The sequence below is a fragment of the Esox lucius genome, chromosome 1, assembly GCF_011004845.1.
Source record: "Esox lucius isolate fEsoLuc1 chromosome 1, fEsoLuc1.pri, whole genome shotgun sequence".
Classification (NCBI taxonomy): Eukaryota; Metazoa; Chordata; class Actinopteri; order Esociformes; family Esocidae; genus Esox; species Esox lucius.
The window spans coordinates 16,902,129-16,929,907 of record NC_047569.1 but is presented as its reverse complement, the minus strand read 5'-3'; the positions used below and the strand labels follow the sequence as shown (position 1 = coordinate 16,929,907).

The 27,779-nt window shown below is 40.2% G+C and overlaps 2 protein-coding genes across 5 annotated transcripts in view; both read right to left on the bottom strand.

Moving 5' to 3' along the window:
* Positions 1-166: 166 nt before the first annotated feature.
* nos2b (nitric oxide synthase 2b, inducible) lies at positions 167-23,636 on the bottom strand. The gene is made up of 26 exons (XM_029119289.2): positions 23,605-23,636; positions 23,279-23,335; positions 23,100-23,198; positions 22,780-22,919; positions 19,625-19,787; positions 19,405-19,496; positions 17,290-17,431; positions 14,844-14,983; positions 12,753-12,927; positions 11,261-11,362; positions 10,951-11,145; positions 10,759-10,841; positions 10,335-10,479; positions 7,274-7,378; positions 7,128-7,177; positions 6,817-6,991; positions 4,314-4,446; positions 4,122-4,200; positions 3,815-4,005; positions 2,866-3,035; positions 2,486-2,696; positions 2,156-2,243; positions 1,898-2,019; positions 1,663-1,811; positions 1,318-1,512; positions 167-584 (listed from the first exon to the last, which is right to left on the bottom strand). The coding sequence occupies exons 2-26, from the start codon at positions 23,318-23,320 to the stop codon at positions 534-536; spliced, it is 3,237 nt and encodes a 1,078-aa protein (XP_028975122.1). The 5' UTR covers positions 23,321-23,335; positions 23,605-23,636; the 3' UTR covers positions 167-533.
* Positions 23,637-25,346: 1,710 nt separating this feature from the next.
* The window catches only part of LOC109615805 (nitric oxide synthase, inducible), a 38,211-nt gene continuing 35,778 nt past the window's right edge, over positions 25,347-27,779 (bottom strand). For all 4 annotated transcript variants that reach the window (XM_020046513.3, XM_020046518.3, XM_020046517.3 and 1 more), the window contains one exon: positions 25,347-27,774. In XM_020046513.3, the coding sequence (XP_019902072.2) occupies positions 27,724-27,774 (51 nt within the window). In that variant the 3' untranslated portion in view covers positions 25,347-27,723. The remainder of the gene's footprint in view (positions 27,775-27,779) is intronic.

The window sequence follows — 27,779 nt, the reverse complement described above, 5'->3', positions numbered from 1 at the left end:
CATTCACCACAAAAAATCCAGCATAGAAATCACTGCAACTGACTGCAACTGAGGAAGTGTCTAGGGAGAGGGAAGTCTGGGCAGCTCTGCTTAGACTGCTGCCCCCGCGACCCGGCCCCGAATAAGCGGAAGAAGATGGATGGATGGATGACTGCAACTGCTATTTGGTTTGGTACAACATTTTATTTTATTAAAAATATATGCAGGGTAAATCAGATTTTAATGTACAGTAAATTATAGAGTCCTGACACTTCGTTTGAGTGTTACATATTATAAATAATCATACATTTCTATGTTAAAAGTAACAGACACTAATAGACTTTCATGAAACATTTCATTTACAACTTCAACAGAAATAGCTTAGAAAGAGAGGCAGGAAAGAATGTATTCATTATTGCGTGACTAGTATGCACTACTGAACTGCTCTTGTGGGAGGGGTACCTATATCATAGCAGAGAAACATTTTATTTCTCTTGCCAACATTCATCCACTGGGTTTATTCTTATAACAGTAGACACCAGAGCACAACCACCTCACTTCTTAAACAGGGCTCCAAAAATGTCCTCATGGTACCGCTTCTGAATCTGAAAACCAAGTGAAAATACAAACCATGAAGGCATTGGTTAAAGCACTTTCCACATATTACAGTGTTGTTGAAGAACTCATATTACAGCCCCATGGAATTCCATAAAATGTTCATATGAGTGATTGAGAAGTGTAACCAATAAGGGTGCAATGGTAGGCCAAAGTCACGATAAGGTACATACATAATGTTTTGACATTCGTAGCACAGCTGGAGCCCCTTAGAAGGTGCTGAAACCCTTTATTCTCAACCACAGTGTACGGTTGTATATCCATGGCAATAAACACACACTCATTGCTTGTTTTATCTTTAGCCCAATTAGGATTGCATGAACGCACAAGAGAGGCAGTTATAAAAATAAAAAATAATGTTGCTTTGGGGTATTGATAGTGGCGTGATGATGGCATATATGTCTCAAAATATGAGGTGTTAGCATCTGCAGAGACTACTTTTGTCAAACAATGGCAACATACTGTTAATGTTATGAGACTGAAACAAAGCTGATTCTACAATTGGGTTTATCTATACCACCACTCTTCATTGTAGAACTAGCTATACACCCTTGAGTTCAGCTCACAAAACAACACTTGGAAAAGCGCCAACAATTATTAGAATTTTGATTAGGACAATAGCTCTCATTTATACAGAATAGACTTGCATGCATTATTACTCAATCAGCTTCATTCAAGATGTATTCAATCCCCCTTTGTACTGTTGCAACCCTGATAACCAACCTTGAGTTTGGCCAGATATTCTCCTGCCTGGGTGAGGGTGATGCCAAGTTGGCTGCTCAGGATCTCTTGTACTGCTAGAGTAACTCCTTGGGCCATGTTCACACCCCCACAAACATAGAGGTGACCCTCCTTCTGACACAACACACTTAGCACCTCCTCTGCCATGCTGTCCCTCAGAAAATCCTGGACATATAACTATTCACACAGAGAGGTCAAAGGTTAAAAGTAATAGTACAAGGACATGGGAACAATGTTCACTTGAATCTCAAGCCAGTCAGATTCAGTCAAGCTTTTCAAATGCTAACTTAGTGCACTATTTAAAAAGAAATGACCAAAGCAATGTACCTTTGGGTAACCCGGCTGACAGGAGTATGTGGACGTAACACTCTTCAAGACACCTTTACGTATCATCTCCAGTGTTTCTTCGTTGTATAACTCATCTGTCTCTGAGCTCTTGCAGCCAAAAACAAGACTCATAGGACCTCCAGAAAACCCTGCAGAGACAAAACCAAGGTCAGAGATTTTGAATCAAAACTCCAGACACACGCACACCCATCTCTCTTTAGCTGTTTCTCTCTACCTGTTTGTTTCATGTCATATAGGCGTTGCTGCCAGAAGCTTCGGAAGGGTGCAATGCCACTGCCAGCCCCCACTAGAATGACTGGAGTACTGGGCTCAGCTGGAAGGTGGAAACTATTTGAGCTGCAAACAATAATATAATCAGTTAGCTTTAAATAATGATTTAGATCTATCATACTGGGGAGTAAATACACAAACTAGCATTTGGTGCAAGTGGGGTATGTCAGCCTAAAATACAGAATGTTACAATATTCTGTACCTGTTGATGAAACATGGGACCAGGTCTCCTTCATTAATGGTATTCAACCATGTGCTGCACACCCCATGGTGAAGAGGACCCTGTCCTTCTAGAAGAACAGTACAGAAAAAATATAGTACAGTCACTTTAACAATAAAGAGACAGTGGGTCAAATTCCTTTAAGTTGATTTGTGCTGTACTTTGGAGAAAGAATGTTTGTGTTAATTTATATATCACACCCAGTATAATCTTTGTATAAGTTATTGTATTGTTCTGTCTGCTTGTGTGTTTAAAAAAAAAAATACTGAAACAGTAAATGTTTGTAAAATAAACAAAATCATAATCCGTTACCTTGAGTGTGATAGTTGACCACCGTCAAAGTGAGATGAAGCTCATTGGGGTGGAGCTGTGGAGAGGAGCTGATAGAGTAGAGGCGGGGCTTGAGCAAGGGAAGCTGGCTGAGTAGGAATTCTGCGCTGGGTTCCAAAGAAGGGAACTCCTCCAGGACCTCAAGGAAAGTGGGAACTCTGAATGTCTTCCACTTTATGTACTCCTGAGAGTTCTGAAAGCAAATAAAAATACTAAATAACCAAGAAGATATCTATTGATATACTTTTTTGGAAAGAGCATCAAAAGTTTTAGATTGTGTTATATGTCTAGGGCTCCTGCATAATGTCAGATTTTTGTTTCAAGAGACAATAAATAAAACCATGGAGACAAATAGTAGATACCTTTGCTAAGGTCAGCAGACGCTGGTGGTGTTCTTCCTGTTTTGTCAGCTGAGAGAGCTTGTGTAAAAGATTCTGAGAGGGGGGCGTGGTCACATCCAGAAAGTAGGTGAGCGCCTGAGACAAAGGGCATGCTGGGATACGTCTGACAGTATGCCAGTTTTTCTCATCATCTGTTGGGTGATAGAAATGTGTTCATCTTAAGTGAAAATTACTTTGGAATCTATATCTTACTGTACTAGGTGGCATTGGCAATTCCCAGATTCCCAGAAATCGGATGTGCTTCGAAAAACACATCTCAACAATGTCTGTACTGAGTCTGCTTAGAGTTGCTTTAATCACAAATAAAAGTGACACACCCATCAAAAAATATATGTTTTTCAAGACAGGACACAAGGTTGGAAAACCCAGAAGTGAGTTGCTTATAAAGTCTCTAACTCAAGCTTGCATTACTGTGCTATCTCTTGGATCATTAATGTTCCTTCACACATTCGCACATTGTTTAAAACAGCTGAAAGTGTATTTGATTTATTCCTATTCAGTTACCCACATCCAAACCGGTTCCACGGAGGGCCAAGTGTCACCAGGTTTTCACTCTTACTTGATTGATTAGTTTGGTCACTTATTGGTTTGGTCCGACCCTCACCTGGTTGTTTAGATCTGAACTGGGAACCAATTTAAGGAAAAAACCAGCATACACTAGGCCCTCCGTGGAATCGGTTTGACACCTGTGCCCTAAATAATGCATAGTTGGCTACTTCTTCCTACATTTATTCCAGTCAGGGAAACCCTTTAGTTTCTATTTCAAGAGGTGCAAATCTCTCACCTGCCACAACATCTACATTTATAATTTTATTGTCTACTCATCCATCACAATGGTAAAAATAAACAATGTTTTATTTTGGTTTACTTCAATCATCACCATTATTATTGACCCTATTCATTTGTTTACCTAGGAAAGTGTCTGAGCAGTATTCCAGTCGTAGGCACTGGTTAGTTTGGGGTGGATGGGGAAGGAACTTTAGGATCCCATCCACCAGTTGAGGGAGATTTCCTGGAAAAACCGCAACATGGTCACCTGGAGCGAATTCCAAGACATCTTCACTTTTCTCCTTCTCCAACTCCACCAGAATGGTGGAAAAACTAAACACAAGAATGCCATTGCTGCAATTAGACGTGCCAAAGATCTACAAATGTTGCAACAATAAAATGCTAGTGAGTTAAAAATGCAGTTTTAGAGGAAAGCCAAAAATCGAAACCTTGAATTTTGGCTTTGCAGATTTTGTCTCCTCTTCAATTTCAAGGGAAATATTGTTTTAGAGTGAATGGATGAAAGTGCTAAAAGAGGAGAATTAAAATCATAAATATAGCAGAGAGACTTATATCTAAGACTTTATATTGCATTATAGTTCTACACCAGTCATTTGTTATTGTCCATCCTTAGCTAGTACCTCTGATGCGGTCCTGGGTGCAGCTCTCCAGTGCAACACGATATTTCAAAGGGTCCCAGACCTCAAACAATCTTTCTGCCTCAGGAAGCTGCTGGCTCAGCTGGTTCTGGATGTTGAACTCCTTATAGGCATCCTGAAATCAGAAAAAAACATTCTTACTGTAATGTTAATTCCAATGCTACATCATTTTTTTGCAATGTTACGAGGAGTATGTTATAGTATACACAATGAACATGAAATGAAAAGAAAATGAAAATGTAAGATTGTACACTGCTCAAAAAAATTCAAGAGACACTTAAATCAAACACTGGGTCTAGATGAACTAAATGTATTAAAGATCTAAATCTGTACATTGTGTAATTCGTTGAGAACAAAATGACATAACAACGGTCAGTGGAAACCAAAATCACCAACCGATTGAGGGTTGGATTCAAACTCACACCGAAAATCACAGTAAACAATTGAAATCACAGGCTGTTCCAACTTGCGTGAACTTCATCACGGCAACTCATAATGTTACTCAGTAGTGTGTATGGCCCCCACGTGCCTGTATGCACTCTCGACAACGTCTGGGCATGCTCCTGATGAGATGGTGGATGGTGCAGTGGGGGATCTCCTCCCAGACTTGGATCAGGGTATCAGGGAGCTCCTGGACTGTCTGTGGCGCTACTTAGTGGCATCGAATGCACCGATCCACAACGTGGTTCTCAATTGGATCCAGAGGTTCTCAATTGGATTCAGGTCTGGGGTAATGTGAGGGCCAGTCAATGGCATCAATGCCTTATCCAAGAACTTCCTACACACCAGGAGGAACCTGCACCAGGAGAAACCCAGGGTCCACTGCACCAGCGTAAGGTCTGACGATGGGTCTGAGGATTTCATCCGGTACCTAACAACAGTCAGGGTACCGTTGGCTAGCATGTGCGACCCTCCAAGGATATACCTCTCCAGACCATCACCACCAACCCGGTCATACCTGCATGATGTTGCAGGCAGCATAACGTTCACCATGCCGTCTCCAGAATCTTTCACGTCTGTCACATGCTCAGTGTGAACCTTCTCTCATCTGTGAAAAGAACAGGGCGCCAAGGGTGGACCTGCCATTCAAGCTGCACAATGCTGGGCTGTGAGCACAGGTCCCACTAGAGGACGTTGGTCCCTCAAGCCACACATGGAGTCTGTTTCTGACGTTTTGGTCAAAAACATGCATGCCAGTAGCCTGCTAGAGGTAATTTTTTATCAGTTTCAAGCATTGTATAGCCATCATTCCTCAAAACAATGATTGGCAGACAAGCTCCTAGAGAAAGCAATTTCATTTTTTGCCATTTTTGCCATAATATTGATCTTATGACATGCCAGTCTCTTGCATGCTGTGGCAACTCAAAAACAAACAAAAAGAAAATGCAAAACTTTTTAAATGTTAAACTAATTTAAGAAACTCAATACCTTTCAGCTTTGTTTGATATAATGGGATGTACCAAATTAGCAATTTAGCATGATTACTCAAGGAAATGTATTGGAGCGATAGGTGATGAAAATGGGACCTGTCTAAATTTGATCAAAATGTTTGTTTTTTTAATAGTGATGGTGCAACTTTTTTAATGTCTTGACTATACTTTGTGATAGGGTAAAAGTACCAATTTCCTCCCAAAACTGTATAATCTGTACATTATTATTAAATCCACCAGAAATAGTCGGAGTATAACAGTTATATTTTAGGCTTCCTATAATGTAGCTACTGAAAGTTGTAGCCAGTAAAGTATTTGTCTATCCTGAACAAATCCTAATGCATAATAAAAGAATCCACCAGAACGGTTTTATTTTAGACTTCCTATAACGTAGCTACTGATGGGTGTACCCAATGAATTATGTGTCTGTTCTGAACAAATTCTAAGACATAATGTATTTTGACAGTGACGGGAGTCAAACACAGGACCTGTTGTTCCGTAGGCTGCATCTCTAACCACCATGCTATTTAACAAGGGGCAGTCAGCCCGTCAGTCAGGCACTCTGTCAGGCACTCAGTCAGTTGAGACGGTATACTGACACAAGCTAATTGGGCAGTTCCATGGTGTAGTGGCTAAAGACATAGCCTCTTATGTGCACAACTCCAGTTCCAATCCAGTGTGGGCAACCACATTCATCACTTACAATAGCAGGCCGGCTGAACAAAGCTTGCCTGGTTCCTTTTCTGGTCCTTTCATTTGTGAATGACATTGATATCACTATCAATATAGGTGAGGTTAAGAGAATTTTCGTCAAGTGAAAATACGAGAGAATCGTGGAATCCCCTCCTCTTCTACTGCGCAAGGTGTTGTGGCCTATATTAGACATTTGCTCTTCTTGGCCAGCTCCACTTATACAGTCTGGCAATTTTTTTGGAAACATTTCGGGATGACATTATGAAGGTAATAATGGGCTACATTGCATGATATATCATCTAGACATTGCTCATATTTGTTCATACAAAAGAGGGGCATTCTACCCACCCTTTTCTACCCACCTTTAGCATGTTGAGAGCCCAGGCAGAGAAGGCCTCCTCCTGTCCATTCAGTTCATCCCCCTCTCCTGTGGGAGTCAGCCGCTTTGCCCCCAACTTTTCCAGCTTGTCATCCACAGCATGAGCAAACGCACAGAATTGCGGGTACATTTTAGATCCCAGCCCAAACACACAGTACCTTGGGGAAGATCAGTTTCAAAGAGAAGTGTTTCAACGGTAGTTGTTAAGTTGACATTTTCTTATTTTGAAGGGTGGTACATGTGAATCACAGTACTAAGAGGGTAATGGAGAGGGTAATTATTGGGATACTTTACCATAACTTGTTCCCGAGAGACTGCAAGGAGAAAAGCTGCTTCTTGAAACTCTATAAAAGGGACCAATATGTGGTGAATAATGAGACATCCCATTTTTCAGCTTTGACAGGAAAGCTGTGTCTTCAAAACACAGAAAAAAAACCCACCTCTCCATTTCGGGGTGAGTCTCCATTGCCAAAGGTACTTGTGACCACAACCAGGAGGCTCTCCTGTTCCATGTCACTGAGATTGTAGTCCTCCATGCAAAGCATCTAAGAGGATTTCCAGAGAAGCTTCAGTTGTAGTGAATATAGCATGAATTTCACATATCATGTTTTACACATGTTCATCAGCTACTCAGCACATGAATAGTTTAATTCTAACTCCATTAATATAAAGAAAAGTTCTACTCAGGTTGAGACCGCAGTTTCATCACACCTTTAGATTAATTAAGTCAAAATGGTAGTGATGAAAAAATTGTACGATAAGGTGATAAACAATGTAGTAAATCCACAGCTATCAGGGATTCTAATAACATTCTAAATATGGATTTGGACCAAACATTATATTTGTTTTTTAATCCTTTATGCATATTAAGGAGAGGAGTAAGTCAAACAGATTGTATATGTAAGATTACTAAACGTTGTTTAAAGCATCTCAGGGATTTGTGGTATGATCATAAATGACTATGAGCAAATGACTCATAGCTCCCCAGCTCTGCCGCCATGTGTTGGAGTTTACCCCGGTGAACGAGAGGGTCATTTCCCTGCACCTATGGGTCGGGGATAGGTCTCTCACTGTTGTTTGTGCCTACGGGCCGAACGGCAGTGCAGAGTACCCAACCTTCTTGGAGGGGTGCTGGAAAGTGCTCCAACTGGGGACTCCATCGTTCTACTGGGGGACTTCAACGCCCACGTGGGCAACGACAGTGACACCTGGAGGGGCGTGATTGGGAGGAACGGCCCCCCTGATCTGAACCCGAGCAGTGTTCAGTTATTGGACTTCTGTGCTAGTCAAGCTGAAGAAGGAATCCTATCAGGCTTGGTTGGCTTGTAGGACTCCTGAGGCAGCTGACGGGTACCGGCAGGCCAAGCGGATTGCAGCCCGGGTGGTTGTGGAGGCAAAAACTCGGGCCTGGGAGGAGTTTGGTGAGGCCATGGAGAAGGACTATCGGCTGGCCTCGAAGAGATTCTGGCAAACCGTCCGGCGCCTCAGGAGAGGGAAACAGTGCCCTACCAATGCTGTTTACAGTGGCGGTGGACAGCTGTTGACCTCAACTGGGGATGTAATCGGGCGGTAAAAGGAGTACTTTGAGGATCTCCTCAATCCCACCGTCACGTCTTCCATTGAGGAAGCAGAGGCTGAGGGCTCAGAGGTGGACTCGTCCATCACCCGGGCTGAAGTCACTGAGGTAGTCAAGAAACTCCCCGGTGGCAAGGCACCGGGGGTGGATGAGATCCGCCCTGAGTACCTCAAGTCTCTGGATGTTGTGGGGCTGTCTTGGTTGACACGCCTGTGCAACATCGCGTGGCGGTCGGGGACAGTGCCTCTGGGATGGCAGACCGGGGTGGTGGTCCCTCTTTTTAAGAAGGGGGACCGGAGGGTGTGTTCCAACTACAGGGGGATCACACTTCTCAGCCTCCCTGGGAAAGTCTATGCCAGGGTACTGGAGAGGAGAATACAGCCGATAGTAGAACCTCGGATTCAGGAGGAACAGTGTGGTTTTCGTCCGGGCCGTGGAACACTGGACCAGCTCTATACCCTCTACAGGGTGATGGAGGGTTCATGGGAGTTTGCCCAACCAATCCACATGTGTTTTGTGGATTTGGAGAAGGCATTTGACTGTGTCCGTCGCGGCATCCTGTGGAGGGTGCTTCAGGAGTATGGGGTCCTGGGTCCTTTGCTAAGGGCTGTCAGGTCCCTGTACGACCGAAGCAGGAGCTTGGTTCGCATTGCCGGCAGTAAGTCAGACTTGTTCCCGGTGCATGTTGGACTCCGGCAGGGCTGCCCTTTGTCGCCGGTTCTGTTTGTAATTTTTATGGACGAAATTTCTAGGGGGCCGGAGGCTGTCAGGTTTGGGGACCACACGATTTCGTCTCTGCTCTTTCCGGATGATGTTGTCGTGTTGGCCCCTTCAAACCAGGAGCTTCAGCATGCACTGGCATGGTTTGCAGCCGAGTGTGAAGTGGTTGGGATGAAAATCAGTACCTCCAAATCCGAGGCCATGGTCCTCAGTCGGAAAAGGGTGGCTTGCCCACTTCAGGTTGGTGGAGAGTGCCTGCCTCAAGTGGAGGAGTTTAAGTATCTAGGGGTCTTGTTCACGAGTGAGGGAAGGATGGAACGGGAGATTGACAGACGGATCGGTGCAACTTCTGCAGTAATGCGGTCGATGTATCGGTCTGTCGTGGTGAAGATTTACCGGTCAATCTACATTCCTACTCTCACCTATGGTCATGAGCTTTGGGTCATGACCAAAAGGACAAGATCCCGGATACAGGCGGCCGAAATGAGCTTTCTCCACAGGGTGGCTGGGCGATCCCTTAGAGATAGGGTGAGAAGCTCGGTCACCCGGGAGGAGCTCGGAGTAGAGCCGCTGCTCCTCCACATCGAGAGGGGTCAGCTGAGGTGGCTTGGGCATCTGTTTCGGATGCCTCCGGAACGCCTTCCTGGGAAGGTGTTCCGGTCCCGTCCCACCGGGAGGAGACCTCGGGGAAGACCTAGGACACGCTGGAGGGACTATGTCTCCCAGCTGGCCTGGGAACGCCTCTGTGTCCCCCCAGGAAGAGCTGGAGGAAGTGTCTAGGGAGAGGGAAGTCTGGGCATCTCTGCTTAGACTGTTGCCCCCGCCACCCGGCCCCGGATAAGCGGAAGAAGATGGATGGATGGATCACAAATGACCAATATACCATGACTAAGTGCAGTGTCCAGGCACTTCTTAATGGGTTGCACCAAATTACTGCTCGTAGCTCTTATTGGTCTTATACCATTACACATGGTGCCTTATTGCTTACATAGAGCACGGACATCAGCCAATCAACATTCAAACTAGCAGCTGTAAGTCCCTATTTTTTATGTGTAATTAACCCTGAATGATCTCATAATATTATCCTTACATCCAATTTGGTACCAATTATTCATTTACAGTGGCAAACACAAATTACATTAAGTGTGTTAGCCTAATGCAACAGCCTTTCATCAGTCTAGATTGGAATAGGTTGGTTTTCCTACCCTGGAGTTGAAGGCAGAGTTCAGCATGGAGTTCAGTCTTTGGGCCAAAGTCTGTGATTTGCCTGTTTCAGTGGCATAAATGACAGTGCAGCGCACCCTTTTAGCCAGCACTCTGCTCATGAGAGTTGAAGAGAAGAGCACAGCCCTAAAGGAGGGAAACACAAACTCATTATTACTTGATATGAGCCAATATGATATTATATTAGGTATTTACTGGTGAGATCGAGTCTTAGAGCCAACAAAGTTGTCCCAGACCAATGTGCTTAACCGTAATTACTCAGAGGTTGTGGCTGTATATGAAAATGTGTTCTCCATTAACTTACCTGGTAAATAAGAGTACAACACTGTAGAAACTTAAATATTCTGACTGCATTATAACTAATCATGCAGGTGTGTTGAATGTATCTTGTTCAACGACCATTACCTGGCAAGTGATTTGAAACTGATCTGTTTGTTGCTTGAGGTTTTCTTCCCATTAGTCCAGACATGAGTAGTCCAAGGATCAGGCTTTAAACAAAATAACAGTCACTGACACTCAAATAGCAACAGCCCAGTCATTCTGTATTTCCTGATACGTGTTTATTATGTGGGAATAAGATTCCTTCTCAGTACTTACCTGGTAGAAAAAGAAGGGTGAGAGGATGTAGTTGACCATCTCCTGGTGGAAGATGGGGGAGAGAGCGCCCGACATGGGTGGAACCAGCCAGACCCAGTCTGCAGGGCAGCCGCCACGCAGCCGGAACTCTGTTTCCATGTGTTTGATGAAGGACTCTGCTACAGAGTGGTGGTCTGTGATAGTGACTTTTTTCTTCTGAAGTGTACAGTAACAAGAAAAAAATTGTATCTCAAAGAAAGGCAATTTCTAAGCAATTTTCAATATAATGTAGCATCTTGAAGCTGAAAAACTAAAAAAAGCTAAGCGTTACCTGAAAACTGTATATGACTGCAACATTGATGGCCACCAGGGCCTGGTCCTTCCAAAGTGAGGACAGCTTTTTTGTCTCCAGGCCCATCCTACGACCCACTTCCTTTATAGAAAGAAGACAACCAAATGGTATACCAATTAATGTTATTTCACACAAACAATAAATGTAGAAACCATTTATTCAAATAAAATGAACAGGAATGCAATGTCCTTATGAGGAAAGTTAACAAAACTTAACATAAAATGGTTACAATTATAACCAGGTACACCAAAACAGGGGCAGACTTGATCTGTTTGGGTCTTAACCATTTATGGGTGTGTGCATGCCAAGATCAAAAGAACAATCCAAGGCCCAGAAGAAAGATTATTGATACACATGAGTCTGGGAGGGGTTACAAAGCCATTTCCAGGCAATTCCAAACACATCATTCCATTGCCTGACAGATCATCTAAAAATTAAGAAACATCCAGACCACTAGCAATCTACATTTGACAGGTTGTCCCACCAAATTCAACCCAAGAGCTGACCAAAATATGCTCATAGAAGTCTTTAAGAACCCCAGGTTAACATCAAGGGATCTACATGCTTCTCTTGCCATGATCAATTTCGAAGTGCAAGTCTGAAACTGCCTGAAAGATAATGCACAAAAAGACCCTGCAGTTGTATCTTGACCTTTATTTTTAGATCCGAGGAAGAATCCTCTGATCTAAAAATAAAGGCCAAGATACAACTGACATTTGCCATACAACACCTGGGTAAAGATCAAAACTACTGGAACAAAGTGCTCTAGACCAGGGGTGTCCAAACTATTCCACGGAGGGCCGAGTGTCTGCAGGTTTTCGCTCTCACCTTGTATTTGATTGACTAATTAGGTTACTAATTGGTTAGTTTCTACCCTCACCTGGTTTCTTAGGTGTGAACTGGGAACCAATTTATAGGAAAAACCAAAAACCTGCAGACACACAGCCCTCCGTGGAATGGTTTGGACACCCCTGCTCTAGAAAGACTATTGAAGAGTTCTGAATACTTCCCAATTGCACTTTCCAGGTTGTGTATTTATGTTTTCACATGACTGTATCTGATCAAATCAACATTTCATTCATATTCTGCAGATGCTCTTATCCAGAATGACCGCCAATAAGTCCCTGGCACCCTGTGGGAATCAGTATTAAAAAGCTCTGCACTCTACTGTTCTGGATAAGAGCATCTGCAACATTATATAAATATAAACATTAGTTATAGAAAAGAAATTACAATAAATTACAGTCAGGATTAAGACATGACTTCTATGTATTACAGTATATCAGCATTTGCATTTTTTATAAAATAATATTTAGGCTACAACTAACTTTCATCATGTGCACATTTAAAAAATTACTGCTGTCCATAGTTTTGGTAGACAGATAATAGCTATATGGGTCACATCTTTAGGTGTATTAAGTTACAGTTACTTATATTAAATATCAGTGCACTATAATTAAGTGAGCCTGACCTCCAAGATGTTATAACGCTGATAGTCACAGAAATCCCTGACACCAATCTCTGTACCCATGTACCAGCCATTAAATGGAGCGGCAGGGAATTGAAGTCCGCCAATCTCCATCAGCATGTTGGACACCGCTGGCACAACATACCACTTCAGTCCCAAGTCTTGGAACCACTTATATCTATTGAAAAATAATCAACACAACATCTGTTTACAATACTGTATATAAATGTGCATACCCAACAAAATCACCACTAGGACAGAATTGTGATGTTCCAGTGATTCATTAAATTCTCAATGTGCTCTCTTTCTTTGAGTCTGGCATATTTCTGAGTGGGCTGTTTAAACTATTTTACATTCTGTTGGCACCAGGATTGGGTAAGTTACTTTTTAAATGTAATCCATTACAGTTACAGGTTACCTTTCTAAAATTTTAACTGGAAAAAGTGTTCACATCATTGTATGTGAAGACCAAGATATCCTTAGCATTTCAACCATGAATTTAGAGTTCTCTGATGTTTTGACCCACAACCAGCAACTTTCTAAAAAGCTTGCAGAAATCCCTGGGATTGGTATGCACACGCGCATGTGTTACCGACAAGAACATAACCTGTAATTATTAGGGCCAACAGTGGTTCATTATCTAAATGCATTATTCAATAAATAAACTGGGATTTACACCTGCACTAATGAGATAATTAAACAAGTGCTTCCATCTCAAACCTCTGTGCACATGCTGATCATGCACTGAGGCGCACAACTTTTGAGTGTGAACAATGTTTTTAAGACAATAATGAATGGTGTATTTCTGCCATCCATTTTAGACTTATACTGCAAGTACTACCTCATTATAAACTATGATGTTTTTTGATGGATTTCTCTTTGGTTTGGTTTCTTCATATATGTATATACCTAATTTTACTTAATCCCGTCTTTTCTTTCATTTTTTTAGGGACAGATTTTAGGAGCCATCTTTTCAAGCTCTGATTAGACTTAGATAGTATACATGATTATTAACCTTGGTATGGCAGTTTTACCCTATCTGCTTTATTATGATTAATGTGAACTTTAGCCAAGTGCAAAGCATACCTTGTATTGTTTATATGATGCTGTTGTGGTCACCTATGTCTTTTATCTTAATATGCGACGTGTGTCATGAGTGAGGTCTTTGGTCCACCCTAGCCAACTTATCTATTTAAGTCTTTTCTTTCTCTATTGTAAAATAACCTGATGAAGGTTTGTACCAAAACTTTGTTATTAAATTATTATTGCAAGTTAAGCAGGTTTTTTGCAGGAGTTCTTTTGTTTACTTTAAGTCAATAATAAAATCAAACCAGCAACAAGTCATAACTATTTAGTGCACGTATTCTTTTTTAGTTTAAAAGTAATCCAAAAAGTCTATTTTTTCAAAAGAATGTGTAATACGATTACAATGTTTTTGCATGTAATGCAATTGATTACAGTTACTGTTTTTTGTAATCCGTTACATGTACTCCCCTAACCTAGTTGCCGCTATACTCCCTCATAGAGAACCACAGAAATTACACAAATTGATAACACAATCTGATATTACTTTGAGAGCGAATCAGTGTTCAGAATTCGAAGCACCTGCTTTATAATGCAGATTGTAATGAGCATGCGTGATCACCTCGTGTTGCCTCTTATTCCCTCCCTTAATCTCAATCGGTGCTTGTAATAGTATGTCTACGCTGTATTTCCGATCAATTTGATACATTTCTAAGTGACCCCAAACTCTTGAACGGTAGTGTAGATGGTAACAAAGGGATTGAAATGATATTGTATGGACAGTGAGCCTCGGTAATATATATTATAAAATATAATTCTGACTGCAGTCTACTGTGAACTGATAGAGGATATGCAAATGTGTCAACTGTTGTCATGGGGTTAAATTGGACGGAACCAGCAGGAGCTGAGCACCGGCAGATATGGTTCAAATGAGACTTGTGGGAGCTGAGCTCCTGTACTTGCATCACTGTGTAAATTAAAGCTGCTGTATGTAGTGGTATAACAGAGTTGCATTGTGTTTGTCCTCAAAAGTATGTTAAACGTTTCAATAGTCTGGCAAAAGTCACTCACTGAGGGTGTTCCATGCAAACCTCCAGGATCAGGTCAGGTGGGATTTCATAAAAATCCGGGTCCTCCCCATTGGCCTGCAGGACCAGTGGCAACACATCAAAAAGCCCATAGCGTGGTGTCCATCCAAGCTGCATACAGATCTTTAAGGACACAGATAAAAAAATAACCGTTACTCTAGCACTGGATCATAGAAGGCTAGACTAATGAGCATAGTTATAAGCTGTGCAATCTCTAGGGGCCCGGGCCACTAATTGATTGACTGGATAGTGAACACCTGACAGTCCTTCATACTTTCCAACACAATCTTTGTTAATCAGCCACAGAGTGGGCAGCAAGCTCATCTATGTCCTGCACAACAACTGGACTGATACAACAACTGGGGAGCCAGATAATCTTTCAAAGTGAAACATTTGGAAAATAAAATGCAGATGAGAAAACACAGTATCTGAGTCGGTAACAGTCAATGAATTCTAGATATTTGAATGCATTTTATTGAATAGGTCTACAGTGGCTCTCAAAAGTATTTGTCCCTTAGACATTTTCAAATTTTTTGATACAATATGAAATCAAAATAGAATTTAAGAGGTTTTGACACAGATCAACAGAAATTCCATAATATGAAACTAAAATCATTCAAAATGAATTACAAATTCAGCAATTACAGTCATACATCTATTTAGATAAGTTTCCGTGTTTATACGTTTGAAAGTAGGTTTTAAACATATAGGGGTTCTGGAGACTAAGCATAACCAGAACTAAGGAGGTCCTAATCTGGGTTCCGTATGGATCTGATCCGTAAAACGCTACTCACAAATTTGCAAAGCCAGTCACAAATATATATTGGGGCTGACAAATATGTGGACCAACTCACAAATATGTAAGGCCATGTGAGGCGCTGTATATATATGTGTGACTCGCTACTGTAACAATACCAGATGGAGGCAGGTGTGGAAGTTCCAGTTGCGGTGTGCGCCGCTTTAATTGATAAGAGGGGACAGTTGAAGCATGGTCAGAAGTACAGGCTGGGCTCATACATGGGAAGGCACAGATAAACACTTAGGTACAAATCGGCTGGGCAGGTCTCCAAATCTCAGGCAGGCAGAAGGCCAAAACACAGTTGTCCAAAAGACAGGCAAAAGTACAGATACGGGCTAGACTGGGATTCTGAGTCAAAGGTAGATCGGACAGAAGCAGGTCAGTCCACAAAAATCCAAACAATGTAGTAAATCTGGAAAGGGGTTAGTAAAGTTGCAGCAAACAAACAATCAATATCTCACAATTGGAAGGATGGGAGTGAATTAACTAAATAGTGGGAGAAAACAGATAAGTGACACAGGTGATCAGTATTCCAACCTGGTCTCAGAAGGAGTATTAACCTAAACTTTTTTGTTTCCTAACCGTAGCCCAAACCTTAACCCTAACCCCAGTGCTGTGATGCCTAACATTAACCTAACTTTAACAATAAAATTGGTGTAGCTGTTACTCATCCAAAATCCCCATATCCAGTGTGGGGCAGTTGGTAGGGTGACTGCCTTTGAGTCCAAATGTTGCCAGTTTGAAACACAGGTTTGTCTGGCGTTCATATGTTATTTTAAGTTTTAATAGCGCTCGTAACATTTGGTACGTTGTAATAGCATTCTTTAAGATATGTTACGTTTTAATAATTTCATTATGTATTGCATAATGTAACATCACATATAATACAAATTCGGGTGCCATGGATTTTCGTAAAATAGTCTACGTAGTCCCCTGAGACTAGATTGAGTATTCAGGTGATTGTGAGGCAGGAAGGCAGGTGCGGTTGGATACTGGTGATGAGTGACGTGAAAGGGGCACAGACCTTACAGCTACTAATGAGTTTACAACATCTCCATAGCCTTCTGGCAAACTCAAGCAGAGATTTGATTTGAGTTGTTTTCTCTTTCGTCAATCTCCCATTAAGAGCATTTTTGTGAAGCACTCAGTCTATTGTTGCAGTATGTAGAGCGTCTTTCAGTTTCAGTTTTTGTCAGGAATTTCTTTTGTACTAATCAACGCTGGGGCCTCCCAGACACAGGTGTCATTAAGCTGAAATCATGTGAAACACCAGGACAACACCCTCCATTTTTGGATTCCATTCAACCAATTATGTGGATTACATTTTTGGATTCCATTCAACTAAAGACAGTTGGTTGCACCACAGCTCATTCAGGTGTGTCACAGCAAAGGACGTAAATACTTGTGCAATCAATTATTTTCTGGTTTATATTTGTAATTAATTCATAAAAATGTGTAGATTACATTTTTCTCTTTGACATTTTGGACTTTTTTGTGTTGAAAGGTGACAAACAAAAACCTAATTAAATCCCTTTTGATTTCATGTTGTTATACAATAAAATGTGGAAAAGTTCAAGGTGTGTTGAATAGTTTTGAGAGCCGATTAATGTGATTATAGTCAATAAAGTACCTTAGTGAATTCCACACTGGATGGGTCTCCCTGGATACTGCCATCAGGCATCTCATAACCTGCATACTTAACCAACTGGCTGTTCCACACCCGGAAATCACGCCGGTCATCCACTCTCTGGGGGAATACTGTGATCGCAGACCTGCAAGAAAAAATAAACAAAAGAGATGAAGACGTGTAATGACAGATGAAGGCAAACAGAAATAGTTATGAAGGTAGCTTAAAGGAGAATAGTGGCAAATATCAACAGTGTGTCTGAGTTCATTAATAAGCTTATAGTAATTATGGGATGGTTTCTGCAAGCACACATCTCTCACATTTAGGGTCAGCAGGGCTGAGTTACTGTAGCACAAGATCAACATTAGAGAGTTATTGCCCTACACTGAAGCACTTGACAGAACGTTGTGAAATAACTATTACCAATGCTAAAACGAATGTTCTAGCACAGTGAAAATACAAAATTCTGGAACCCCAATCTATATGACATATACTTTTCATTTGATAAATGTTACTTGCAGATTTTCAAGCTTACATTTTATGACATCTTGGCCAAAGGCAAGGAAATCCTGTCTTGTGCTTACTGAACATGCATGTAGGCATATGCATGACAGAACTACTGGGGTAACACCTTCTACATCCTTAATGCACAGAGGCCCATAACGTACTATAGTTTGGTGTAGAGAGAAAATGGCATGTATTGATGCTGCCTCATCTAGCAACCAGGAACAGATCTCGGCTACTGTGCAGACATTTATTTGAACACAAATATAGTGTCTGAGAAAAACCAAAAATATTAAAATGTCACATAACTTGGCAGGTACTGTAGGCAGTTTGTTGTCAGAACATTATCAAACCGGAAAACCTATGCTGTATGCTATGTGGCAACTAAGTGCAAGATATCTTATTGCTAATTAGTGGAATATGTAATCAAAAATGACATTACTTAATGATCAAATGAGAAGGACAGGTTAGAGCACCAAACAGGTATGCCAATTATTTAGTTAATAATGAATTGGAAGTGTAGACTGTGAACAGTGAACATAGCTGTACATTTTATATTCTCAATGATATATCTTCTCTCGATTTGATGCAGTTGTAACTACTATGTAATCTGAAGAGACAATAAATAACAAGCAATACGTTAATAACAGTGCACTCTCCCCCAACCCCTATTTAATATGTTTGCTGCATTACGTTTTCACCATGGCACTGCTACGTGAAAAGGTAGTTGACACTTAACCTACTGTACAAGGAGTTCCCCTAGTCTATTAGTCATTAACCTGGCTACTGCAAAAATGTATCCCCCAAGCTGGCATTTCCTCATCTTTGGCAGAGATGTCAGGAAATGTCAGCTTGAAAACCTGTGACTGACATTAGTGGGAAACATTTTTAGGGTAAAACTCACATTACAGACATGGTTACATTAGGTTTTATTTTGTGTACATGGGACCAAGTCTCACAGCACATACAGAGTTGAAGCCTGAGGGGTATTCTGACTCAAAATACTCTTGGTTCACCTTATTTTCCTCACCTGACTTTGGCCAAGTCTGCTCACTTTACCAGACAGGAGGGACAGGTTGCTAGATTTACCAAACAGAAAAATATTTGCCAGGAGAAACACGGGTATTGTTTCTTAGCCCTCCCTTGCTACATGGTTCCCTGTTTATGAGTCATGAGTCAGCATGAGTATTTCACTGTAAAATGTAGAATACTAATGTATACTGATATTGGCACTCTCCATTTTGCCAATTTAGAGTCAATTTTGTTATCTTTATATTTTATAAGACAGGCTGTTTAGGAGTCGAAAACAAGCATTCTGGTACACTTACGATAATCTTTGAAATTGATGCAAGCCACATCAGGATTATGGGTTTGATTCCAAAAGAGGACCAGTATGAAAAAGCATGAATTATGAACATTTGTGATAGTTGAATATTAACTTTTAATTCTAGTGGACATTGTTATCCAGAGCAAGTTAGGTATAGTGAGTTTACAAACCTGTAATTTCACACATTTCTTTAATTAGTTTATTGAATCTGTTGTTTAAAAGAGATGCTCTTCACTCAAGTTCTGCACTCTTCCTCGCATCAAATCAAACTTTCAATGTGTGTGTACCTTATGTTTCCTCCATTTGTGGCAAACTTTAAGTGTTCACACAGAAACTGGAACATGTCCTTGGTAGTGTTGCACCTTCTGGCATCAAACACCTGCAGAATAGTTCAAGAAACACATAATTTATCAGACAAACAGTACAGGACATAACAACACATACCTATGTGCATGAAAAAACCTATGTCCTGATTCTAAATGAGAAATGTTTTCATTCTTTTTTTACCTGTAAGTTGGACCACTGAATCCTGCCAATGCATCTTGGGGCATTCCTCCATGCATGTTGAGCACCAAACCGTAGTTCTTCCAAAGTCAACTGATATGTTCCTGTGGTATTAATCTCATTTTCAACTTCCTCCAATCTGGCCTTGTGTTCTTCTGTTTTGGGACTATGCATTTGGGAATAAAGAGCACATCATCATCTGCATGGCAGTGTATAGATGCTTTACTGTAGAATTGGGCCTCTGGCCTTAACCTAATATTTTTGTATTTTAATTACTTTAGTTACAGCAATTTAAATAAACACTAACAAAACAGTATTTTGTTATTATTATTATGATTATTATCAATAAAAGAAACAAGTGGTAGTTAAAAACTAGAAGAGGAAACAGGCAAGACTAGTTCAGCTGGCCTGCAATTAAATGTGGTTACCCCCTCAGTAGATTCAAAGACAGGCCTCCCATGTGAGTGGCTATGTTGTTAACCACTAGATCACGGGGCTACACACTTGTACAGTGTCGGTATAGCATCTCGACATTAAATCATTTTGTTAACATCCTGCCAATTTGAATATTTCGTTTATTAAGTTTACCTCCACCACAAACAACATCTATGAAATGTATGGCTTTTGACACAGGCCAATTTAATAGCTTATTAGCCAGTAATAGGCTTACTAGTATCTACCTTACTACTTGAACTTAACACAGCCAAAGCTATTTCATGGTGAAAAGCATTCCGGTTTTTTTTCATTTGTGAATGAAATTGATACAATAACTATCAATATAGGTGACTTTTTTTATCAAGTGAAAAGACAAGAGAATTGTGGAAAATTGTGTGAATTGATCTGTATAAAAGACACCTGTCAACACATTCAATCAAACGGACTCCAACCTCTCCACAATGGCCAAGACCAGAGAGCTGTGTAAGGACATCAGGGATAAAATTGTAGACCTGCACAAGGCTGGGATGGGCTACAGGACAATAGGCAAGCAGCTTGGTGAGAAGGCAACAACTGTTGGCACAATTATTATAAAATGGAAGAAGTTCAAGATGACTGTCAATCTCCCTTGGTCTGGGGCTCCATGCAAGATCTCACCTCGTGGGGCATCAATGATCATGAGGAAGGTGAGGGATCAGCCCAGAACTACACGGCAGGACCTGGTCAATGACCTGAAGAGAGCTGGGACCACAGTCTCAAAGAAAACCATTAGTTACACACTACGCCGTCATGGATTAAAATCCTGCAGTGCACGCAAGGTCCCCCTGCTCAAGCCAGCGCATGTCCAGGCCCGTCTGAAGTTTGCCAATGACCATCTGGATGATCCAGAGGAGGAAAGGGAGAAGGTCATGTGGTCTGATGAGACAAAAATGTAGCTTTTTGGTCTAAACTCCACTCGCCGTGTTTGGAGGAAGAAGAAGGATGAGTACAACCCCAAGAACACCATCCCAACCGTGAAGCATGGAGGTGGAAACATCATTCTTTGGGGATGCGTTTCTGCAAAGGGGACAGGACGACTGCACCGTATTGAAGGGAGGATGGATGGGGCCATGTATTGCGAGATCTTGGCCAACCACCTCCTTCCCTCAGTAAGAGCATTGAAGATGGAACGTGGCTGGGTCTTCCAGCATGACAACGACCCGAAACACACAGCCAGGGCAACTAAGGAATGGCTCCGTAAGAAGCATCTCAAGGTCCTGGACTGGCCTAGCCAGTCTCCAGACCTGAACCCAATAGAAAATCTTTGGAGGGAGCTGAAAGTCTGTATTGCCCAGCGACAGTCCCGAAACCTGAAGGATCTGGAAAGGTCTGTATGGAGGAGTGGGCCAAAATCCCTGCTGCAGTGTGTGCAAACCTGGTCAAGAACTACAGGAAATGTATGATCTCTGTAATTGCAAACAAAGGTTTTCTTTAGCTAATATTAAGTACTGCTTTTCTGATGTATCAAATACTTATGTCATGCAATAAAATGCTAATTAATTACTTAATTTGGATTTTATTTTAGATTCCGTCACTCACAGTTGAAGAGTACCTATGATAAAAATTACAGACAAAAATTCTACATGCTTTGTAAGTGTGAAAACCTGCAAAATTGGCAGTGTATCAAATATTTGTTCTCCCCACTGTACTTATCCTAATACATACAGTAGAACAAAACCTTTTTCCCAACATTTTTCACGAGGTGTTGATTGGCTGATTCAAGTTCAATCTGATTTTGTTCGATGCAGAATTCTAAAAAAACAAAGGTGCCCCAGCCTAATTTAACCTCTTGGTAATATTTACAGATTTATCCGCTACTTTATGTAAATTGTGGAACCTTTTTCATAAAATGTATTTACTCACAAAATGTATTTACTCACTGTTTTCATCATTTTGACAATAACTACATGAAGTCATTACTAAAATGACACACGTGACTAAAACGTCCATGACGTCTGTTTGTGCATGAACACTTAAATGAAATGTTTGGGCATAGGGGAAGGGTTAAATTTGGGATTTATCATAAGTGATATGGTCTGGGTTTTGTTGTGGAAATTTCTCTAACCAATGTATTCTCACTGATTAAAGGACTGAGTCCCCTTGTTCAAATTAGAAAAGGAATGTGGGGGATCTGGTATTTGCCTAGGGGGCATCATTGACTGGTATTAGCAGATGAAAGGGTTACTCTTTTATCTGCACATCTGTATAACTCATCTGGGCATCTATTGTGTCCGGGTGCTGTAAGAGCTATTTAGAGTTCAAGAGGTTACCCATAAGTGGGGGTACAGCCCACACTTTGGGTAAAACCTATGTGACACAAGACAGATTGCCAGCAATTTACCACGCCCCTTTTTCCACTATATATACGAACTGTGCATGTATTAAGTTAGAGACTCCTCGGATGATTATGTTTGTAAGCGTTTGACACGTCTCTCTATTTGCAAATAAAATGTATTGTGCAAGATCATTTTTTCTCTGTCCTTACTCATACAGACGCCCATTATCAGCAACCACTATTTGCTTTCAAAAAAGAAAAAAAATATATGTATTGAGTGAGGAACACAAGTGTTCAATTTGCAGTGGTTTCTTAATTTTAAACCTTCTGTTCCTCACTCAAAACCTTCCTTTTTTACTTCAATTGTTTCCGGAGCTGTATAATATTCACTTTAATGATCTTTACTTACATTTTGAGGGACTTGTAGTATTGGTTGATAAGGTCTATAGCCTGGGCTAGGATCTCAAGAGATGCGTCTTTGGGACAAGGCATTAGAGCCTTGGGAGTCATGAGAGAACCTTCACAGACTTTTGAAGTACATGGCTGCTTCTGCATAATGAAAATGACATAGCAGCACATTTCAGTAAAAAATGTATGCTTTATTTTCTAGTGTTCAAACTCCTAAGAAACAGTTAAAGACTCTAATTCAGGCAAAAACATTTGCAAATGTGGCACCACATTCAATAATACATAGGATCACACAGTTGCCCATTTGTTGAAGAGACGCACCTTGACTGCTTGGTGATGCAAAGAGTCATAGAGAGTTGATCCATCCTTCACATTACGCACAGGTATAGAAAGGGCACACCTGCTTTTTTGAGATTTCGGCTATGGGATAATAAAATAGGTTAGACTTACGTAGCTTGCTTTTACCACATTTTGGAAAATTGCCGAATGTGAATACTTACACTCTGGCGAGTTGTTTTGGTATCAAGGTCAAGCAACTTCATCTTTGTAATTGTTGACTAAAAGAAACACAGTTCATTAGCAATAACCTAATAAAATGAATAATAAGAAATATTTATTTGTTATTTATCAGAATTATTCAAATATTTGTAGACTATTAGATTGACATGTAAGTGCTTATAGGCTATTTTTTATATAATTATAACATAATATAATAACTCTTACAACATAATTATAATTATATTATGTTGTCAGAGTTGTGGCATAAACTCTTAAAAATATGAAAAGATTTATTTAGGTTTATTTTGATGCCGGGATGTCCTCTTACCTTAAGTTAGATGTGACCAATGTCAATTCTTCTGAGAAAAGTTTCCTTCTGAGTTTACCTGGCATGTATTTATATCTGCCAGTAGTGGGGGCAGGTCCTTTGTCATATGTTTTGTTTTTTGGCTGACACGTTTTTCATTGTAATGGCTTATACTGATCTAGAGTATAGATCAGTGTCTCTTTGGTATGGCCAGGGAAAGTCTCCTTTATTCTATTAAAAGGCTGCCAGACACAATTTCTGTTATGAAATCCAATCTGATCTTCTTTACTACATTAATGCTTCCTTAAAGGAACTTGTCAACTTGCCAAAATCAAGTGATTCATAAGAGGAAGCTCAACAGGAAGAGGGAAAATGTTTTTTTGTAAACAAGCAAAGAGTTTTCTTTACATACTAAATACCATACATACCAAATCTTTAGATATATATATATTTTTTTTCTGGGGGTGAAAGATCAGGAAACACCTGGCAAATAATCAGCAAAATGTATTAATAATTGTAATGCAGATAATTATAATTAACATTACCTTTTGTATGTGTATTGTTAAGTCTGAATTGTTAAGTCTTAAATTGTTAAGATTTAAGAGCAATTTACAATCTTTATTAGCTTTGTAAAATGTTCAAAATACTACAAATGAGCATTTTCTGATGCTTTCAATTAAAACAAAAGTAGAAATACATTTGAATTTCTTTTTTATCATCTATACGAGCCATAGTTATTGTATAATGATTATAGTTTTTCAAGTTATATTTGGTTTTGAGGAAATACATCTCTTTTAGTGTTAGCTGTGAAAAGTATTCTGGGGGGAAGAAAAATGAGATGTTAAGCATTTTGTTGAGCCATGAGCATGATGGTTCATGATGAATGGATAGCAAACCCTCAGAGAAACTGACATTCTTTGAGGTGACTAGCTATGTCCATGTACCACATTTCAGAGACAGCAGTTAATGCACTGCACATTCTTGCAGTTTAGCCTCCAATTATGTCTAGACACTCTGCTCTCATCTATGACTGAAACAGTTATTAAAGACACTTGGACTTCAATTGTGGAATATTTTCACAAAAAATAAAAGGTATCTAGTTATACACCATATGAACACTATATGGTGTATAACTACATACCTTTATAGGTATCTATAAAAGTATCTAGTCTGGGCGGAAATATAAGTATTTCCACCCAGACTGGTTTTGGGTCTGTTCTTGTCAGTCATCTATTGGGCATTCCTTTCCAACACAGATATAGTATGGCAGATATATAGCAGTAATGTTATACATTTATAGAAAACAAATATTATGATAAGCCAAACTATATATAAAAAATGTTGGACTTTGTAGGTTTTATGGCTAAAATCACATAATTTCCTTGAACTGCTTCCAAACCATTGAAAAAGGTGCCATGGCATGATTTCCTTCCCATCTATTCAGATCTATTCAGATTAACATGCATGTTAGTTCCTGATTGCAGTCAATGTTGATAGGCAGGGAATGCATCTGCACTCTGCACGTGCTGACTAAGAAAAACCTTGTAGAAAATGAAACCACCATCATCCAAGGCTTTCAGTATTACACAGAGGAGTTTTACATGGAGGAGTTTTGATCAACATTGTCATAATATTTAATCACCACATAGGGATAACAATAGGAGACAACGTGCAACAACACGTACGGTTTCAGAATTACCTTTATTTGGGCAAGACACAAGGTCCAGACTCAAGTTTCATGGCTTCAACACGTCCATCTGAACTTCAAATGTCCATCATAACTTTGACTTCTTCATCATTTTCACATCATCACATTAGACATTTTCCCCACAATAACTTTTCAACACCCAAAGCTAGCATAGGTCCCATATTTGCATTTAAATTTTACCCCACTTAATTTCTCAGCAAGCCATCCAATCTGTCCAATGCCATTTTCTTACTACACTTTTCAGACAAATCTGCTAAATGTTTTACTACTATTCTTAGTTGAACCACTAACACCACACATACCATACAGAGACAAAGGAGTTAGAACACAGTACATGCAACTGTCAGTTTCTCAAAGTAGAAACATTTAATATAGACATTTATTCTTTGTCACTATCATTGTGCAGTGTCTGTCTCAGGAAAACTCTGTCACTATCATTGTGCAGTGTCTGTCTCAAGAAAACTCTGTCACTATCATTGTGCAGTGTCTGTCTCAGGAAAACTCTGTCACTATCATTGTGCAGTGTCTGTCTCAAGAAAACTCTGTCACTATCATTGTGCAGTGTCTGTCTCAAGAAAACTCTGTCACTATCATTGTGCAGTGTCTGTCTCAAGAAAACTCTGTCACTATCATTGTGCAGTGTCTGTCTCAAGAAAACGTCTTCTATCACTCCTCACTGGTACTAGCAGTGAGAACTCCACAGAAACCATGTCTCATTGTTCTCATTGAGGCTCATGCCTCACCTAAATAGACTGCAAGGAATTCCCAGAAACAAAGCTCTTGTTTTAACATCCTACAGCTAAAATGGCAGAGACTTCCCACAAACAGGTTTCCATTTTCAATGCCCTACAGCAAATGCGTCACTGACTTTTTTTTAAAAACTGCGCACAGAAGGAGTTGAGCTAGTCGGGGAGAGAGGCTGCAGGCTGGGCATCATTGCTGTTTCTCCCTTTATAGTGTGTGATGTGTCTCAGTCCACACCACGTGTCTCTGGTCAGAGCTGTGGTAGTTCAACCAACTTATCCCTGTAGTCTATTTGGCATCTCTTATGGCCTTCCGTAGGTCATATCTGGACCTCCTCAGAGCCTCAGGGTCCCTGGAGCTATAGGCAGAGGACCATGCTCTGAGCATAGCACAGACATTACCATTAACCCAGGGCTATTGTTTGGGGAAAGACCGAACATTTACACTCGATATGTCATCCAAAAAATTTGGGAAAAACTGGGGAAAAGTACTTTTTCATACAACTCTGTTTCGAAAAAGTTGCGATACTGTGTAAAATGTAGAGAATAACAAAATGCAATGATGTGAAAATCATTTAAATCCTATATTCGGTAACGGTTCGGCTTTCAGAACTGAATCTATGCGGTGGGTTGGTTTTTCTATAGAGAAATCTCTCCTTCAGTCTGTTGTCAGATGGTCCTAATATATGTATTCCTATTACTTTATATCTAACTTCCATAAAGCTTTTTGGTTATTTCCCTTAATTTCCTTTTAGATTCACAGCCTGACCAATTGTCTTCAACAGTTGGTGTTTAATCCAGAAACCTTGAGAGTAACTTTAATGGTTCATGGGTTAAATGTGATTTTGACATTGTTTCATTCATCTGTGAATCCTAGGAGTTTTGGTTCTGTTTTGTTTTTGCTGTTCTGTAACGTAGCCTTTCCTTTTGGTTCTGATTCTTTTCACCTGTCTCCCTATTTAGTTTGCCCTCTTCTGTTAGCCCTTTGTGAGTCATTGTGTCTTTTGTGTCCTGCCACCAGTTTGTTGTCTGCAGGCAGGCAGGTTATTTTCCAGAAAGAAAAAGCAAGACACTAAAACAAAGCTTTCAGGATTGCATCTACAATGTAATGATTTATATTCAAATTATTATTAATGTGTTAAAAGCACATTCTCTTTATGAGAATATTGCCTTTACTTATCATTTAGACTAGAAAATATTCAAACTCACAATTGCATTTATGCAGTGTCTATATTTACAATTAAGCCTACTCATTGTGTTCTCACACATCTCTGAAAAGTGAAAGCATCCCTGGTAGTAGATTTAGGTTTATAAACCTGGGATTGGCCAGATAGAAAAAATTAACTACTCTGTAAATATGTAAATTTTGGTTGGACAGAATTGAGTCCTTAGATTCAACAATCCCACAATCCTATTCAGATATATTGTGGCCCAAAATGTACAACTATACATATACATACACGTATGCATTCATAAACAAACTTTAATACAACTTTTATTATAATGTTATAAAACTTAGAAAAATACTTGCTATTTAATGATGTGAAGAATGTAACATATTTTCCAAAGATAATCATAATCCATCACCAAAAAAACAAACAAACAGGGCATCACAAGCAGAATAAAAAGATTTTATGTGTTAACCTTTCTATATCTATTCAGTACCACTACAAAACAGAGCACAACCCTTTACTTATGACACCGGGCCCCAAAAATGTCTTCGTGGTACCTCCTCTGAATCTGAA

Bases quoted from the DNA above. Each gene is read 5' to 3' on its own strand.
- nos2b (XM_029119289.2), bottom strand. From the start codon at position 23,320: ATGAAGTTGCTTGACCTTGATACCAAAACAACTCGCCAGAGT. The intron at 10,480-10,758 runs GTAATGGTCGTT...TCCCTCCTTTAG, and splicing joins AGTTTCAAATCACTTGCCAG to GGCTGTGCTCTTCTCTTCAA. The intron at 2,020-2,155 runs GTACAGAATATT...TATTGTTTGCAG, and splicing joins GTCCCATGTTTCATCAACAG to CTCAAATAGTTTCCACCTTC.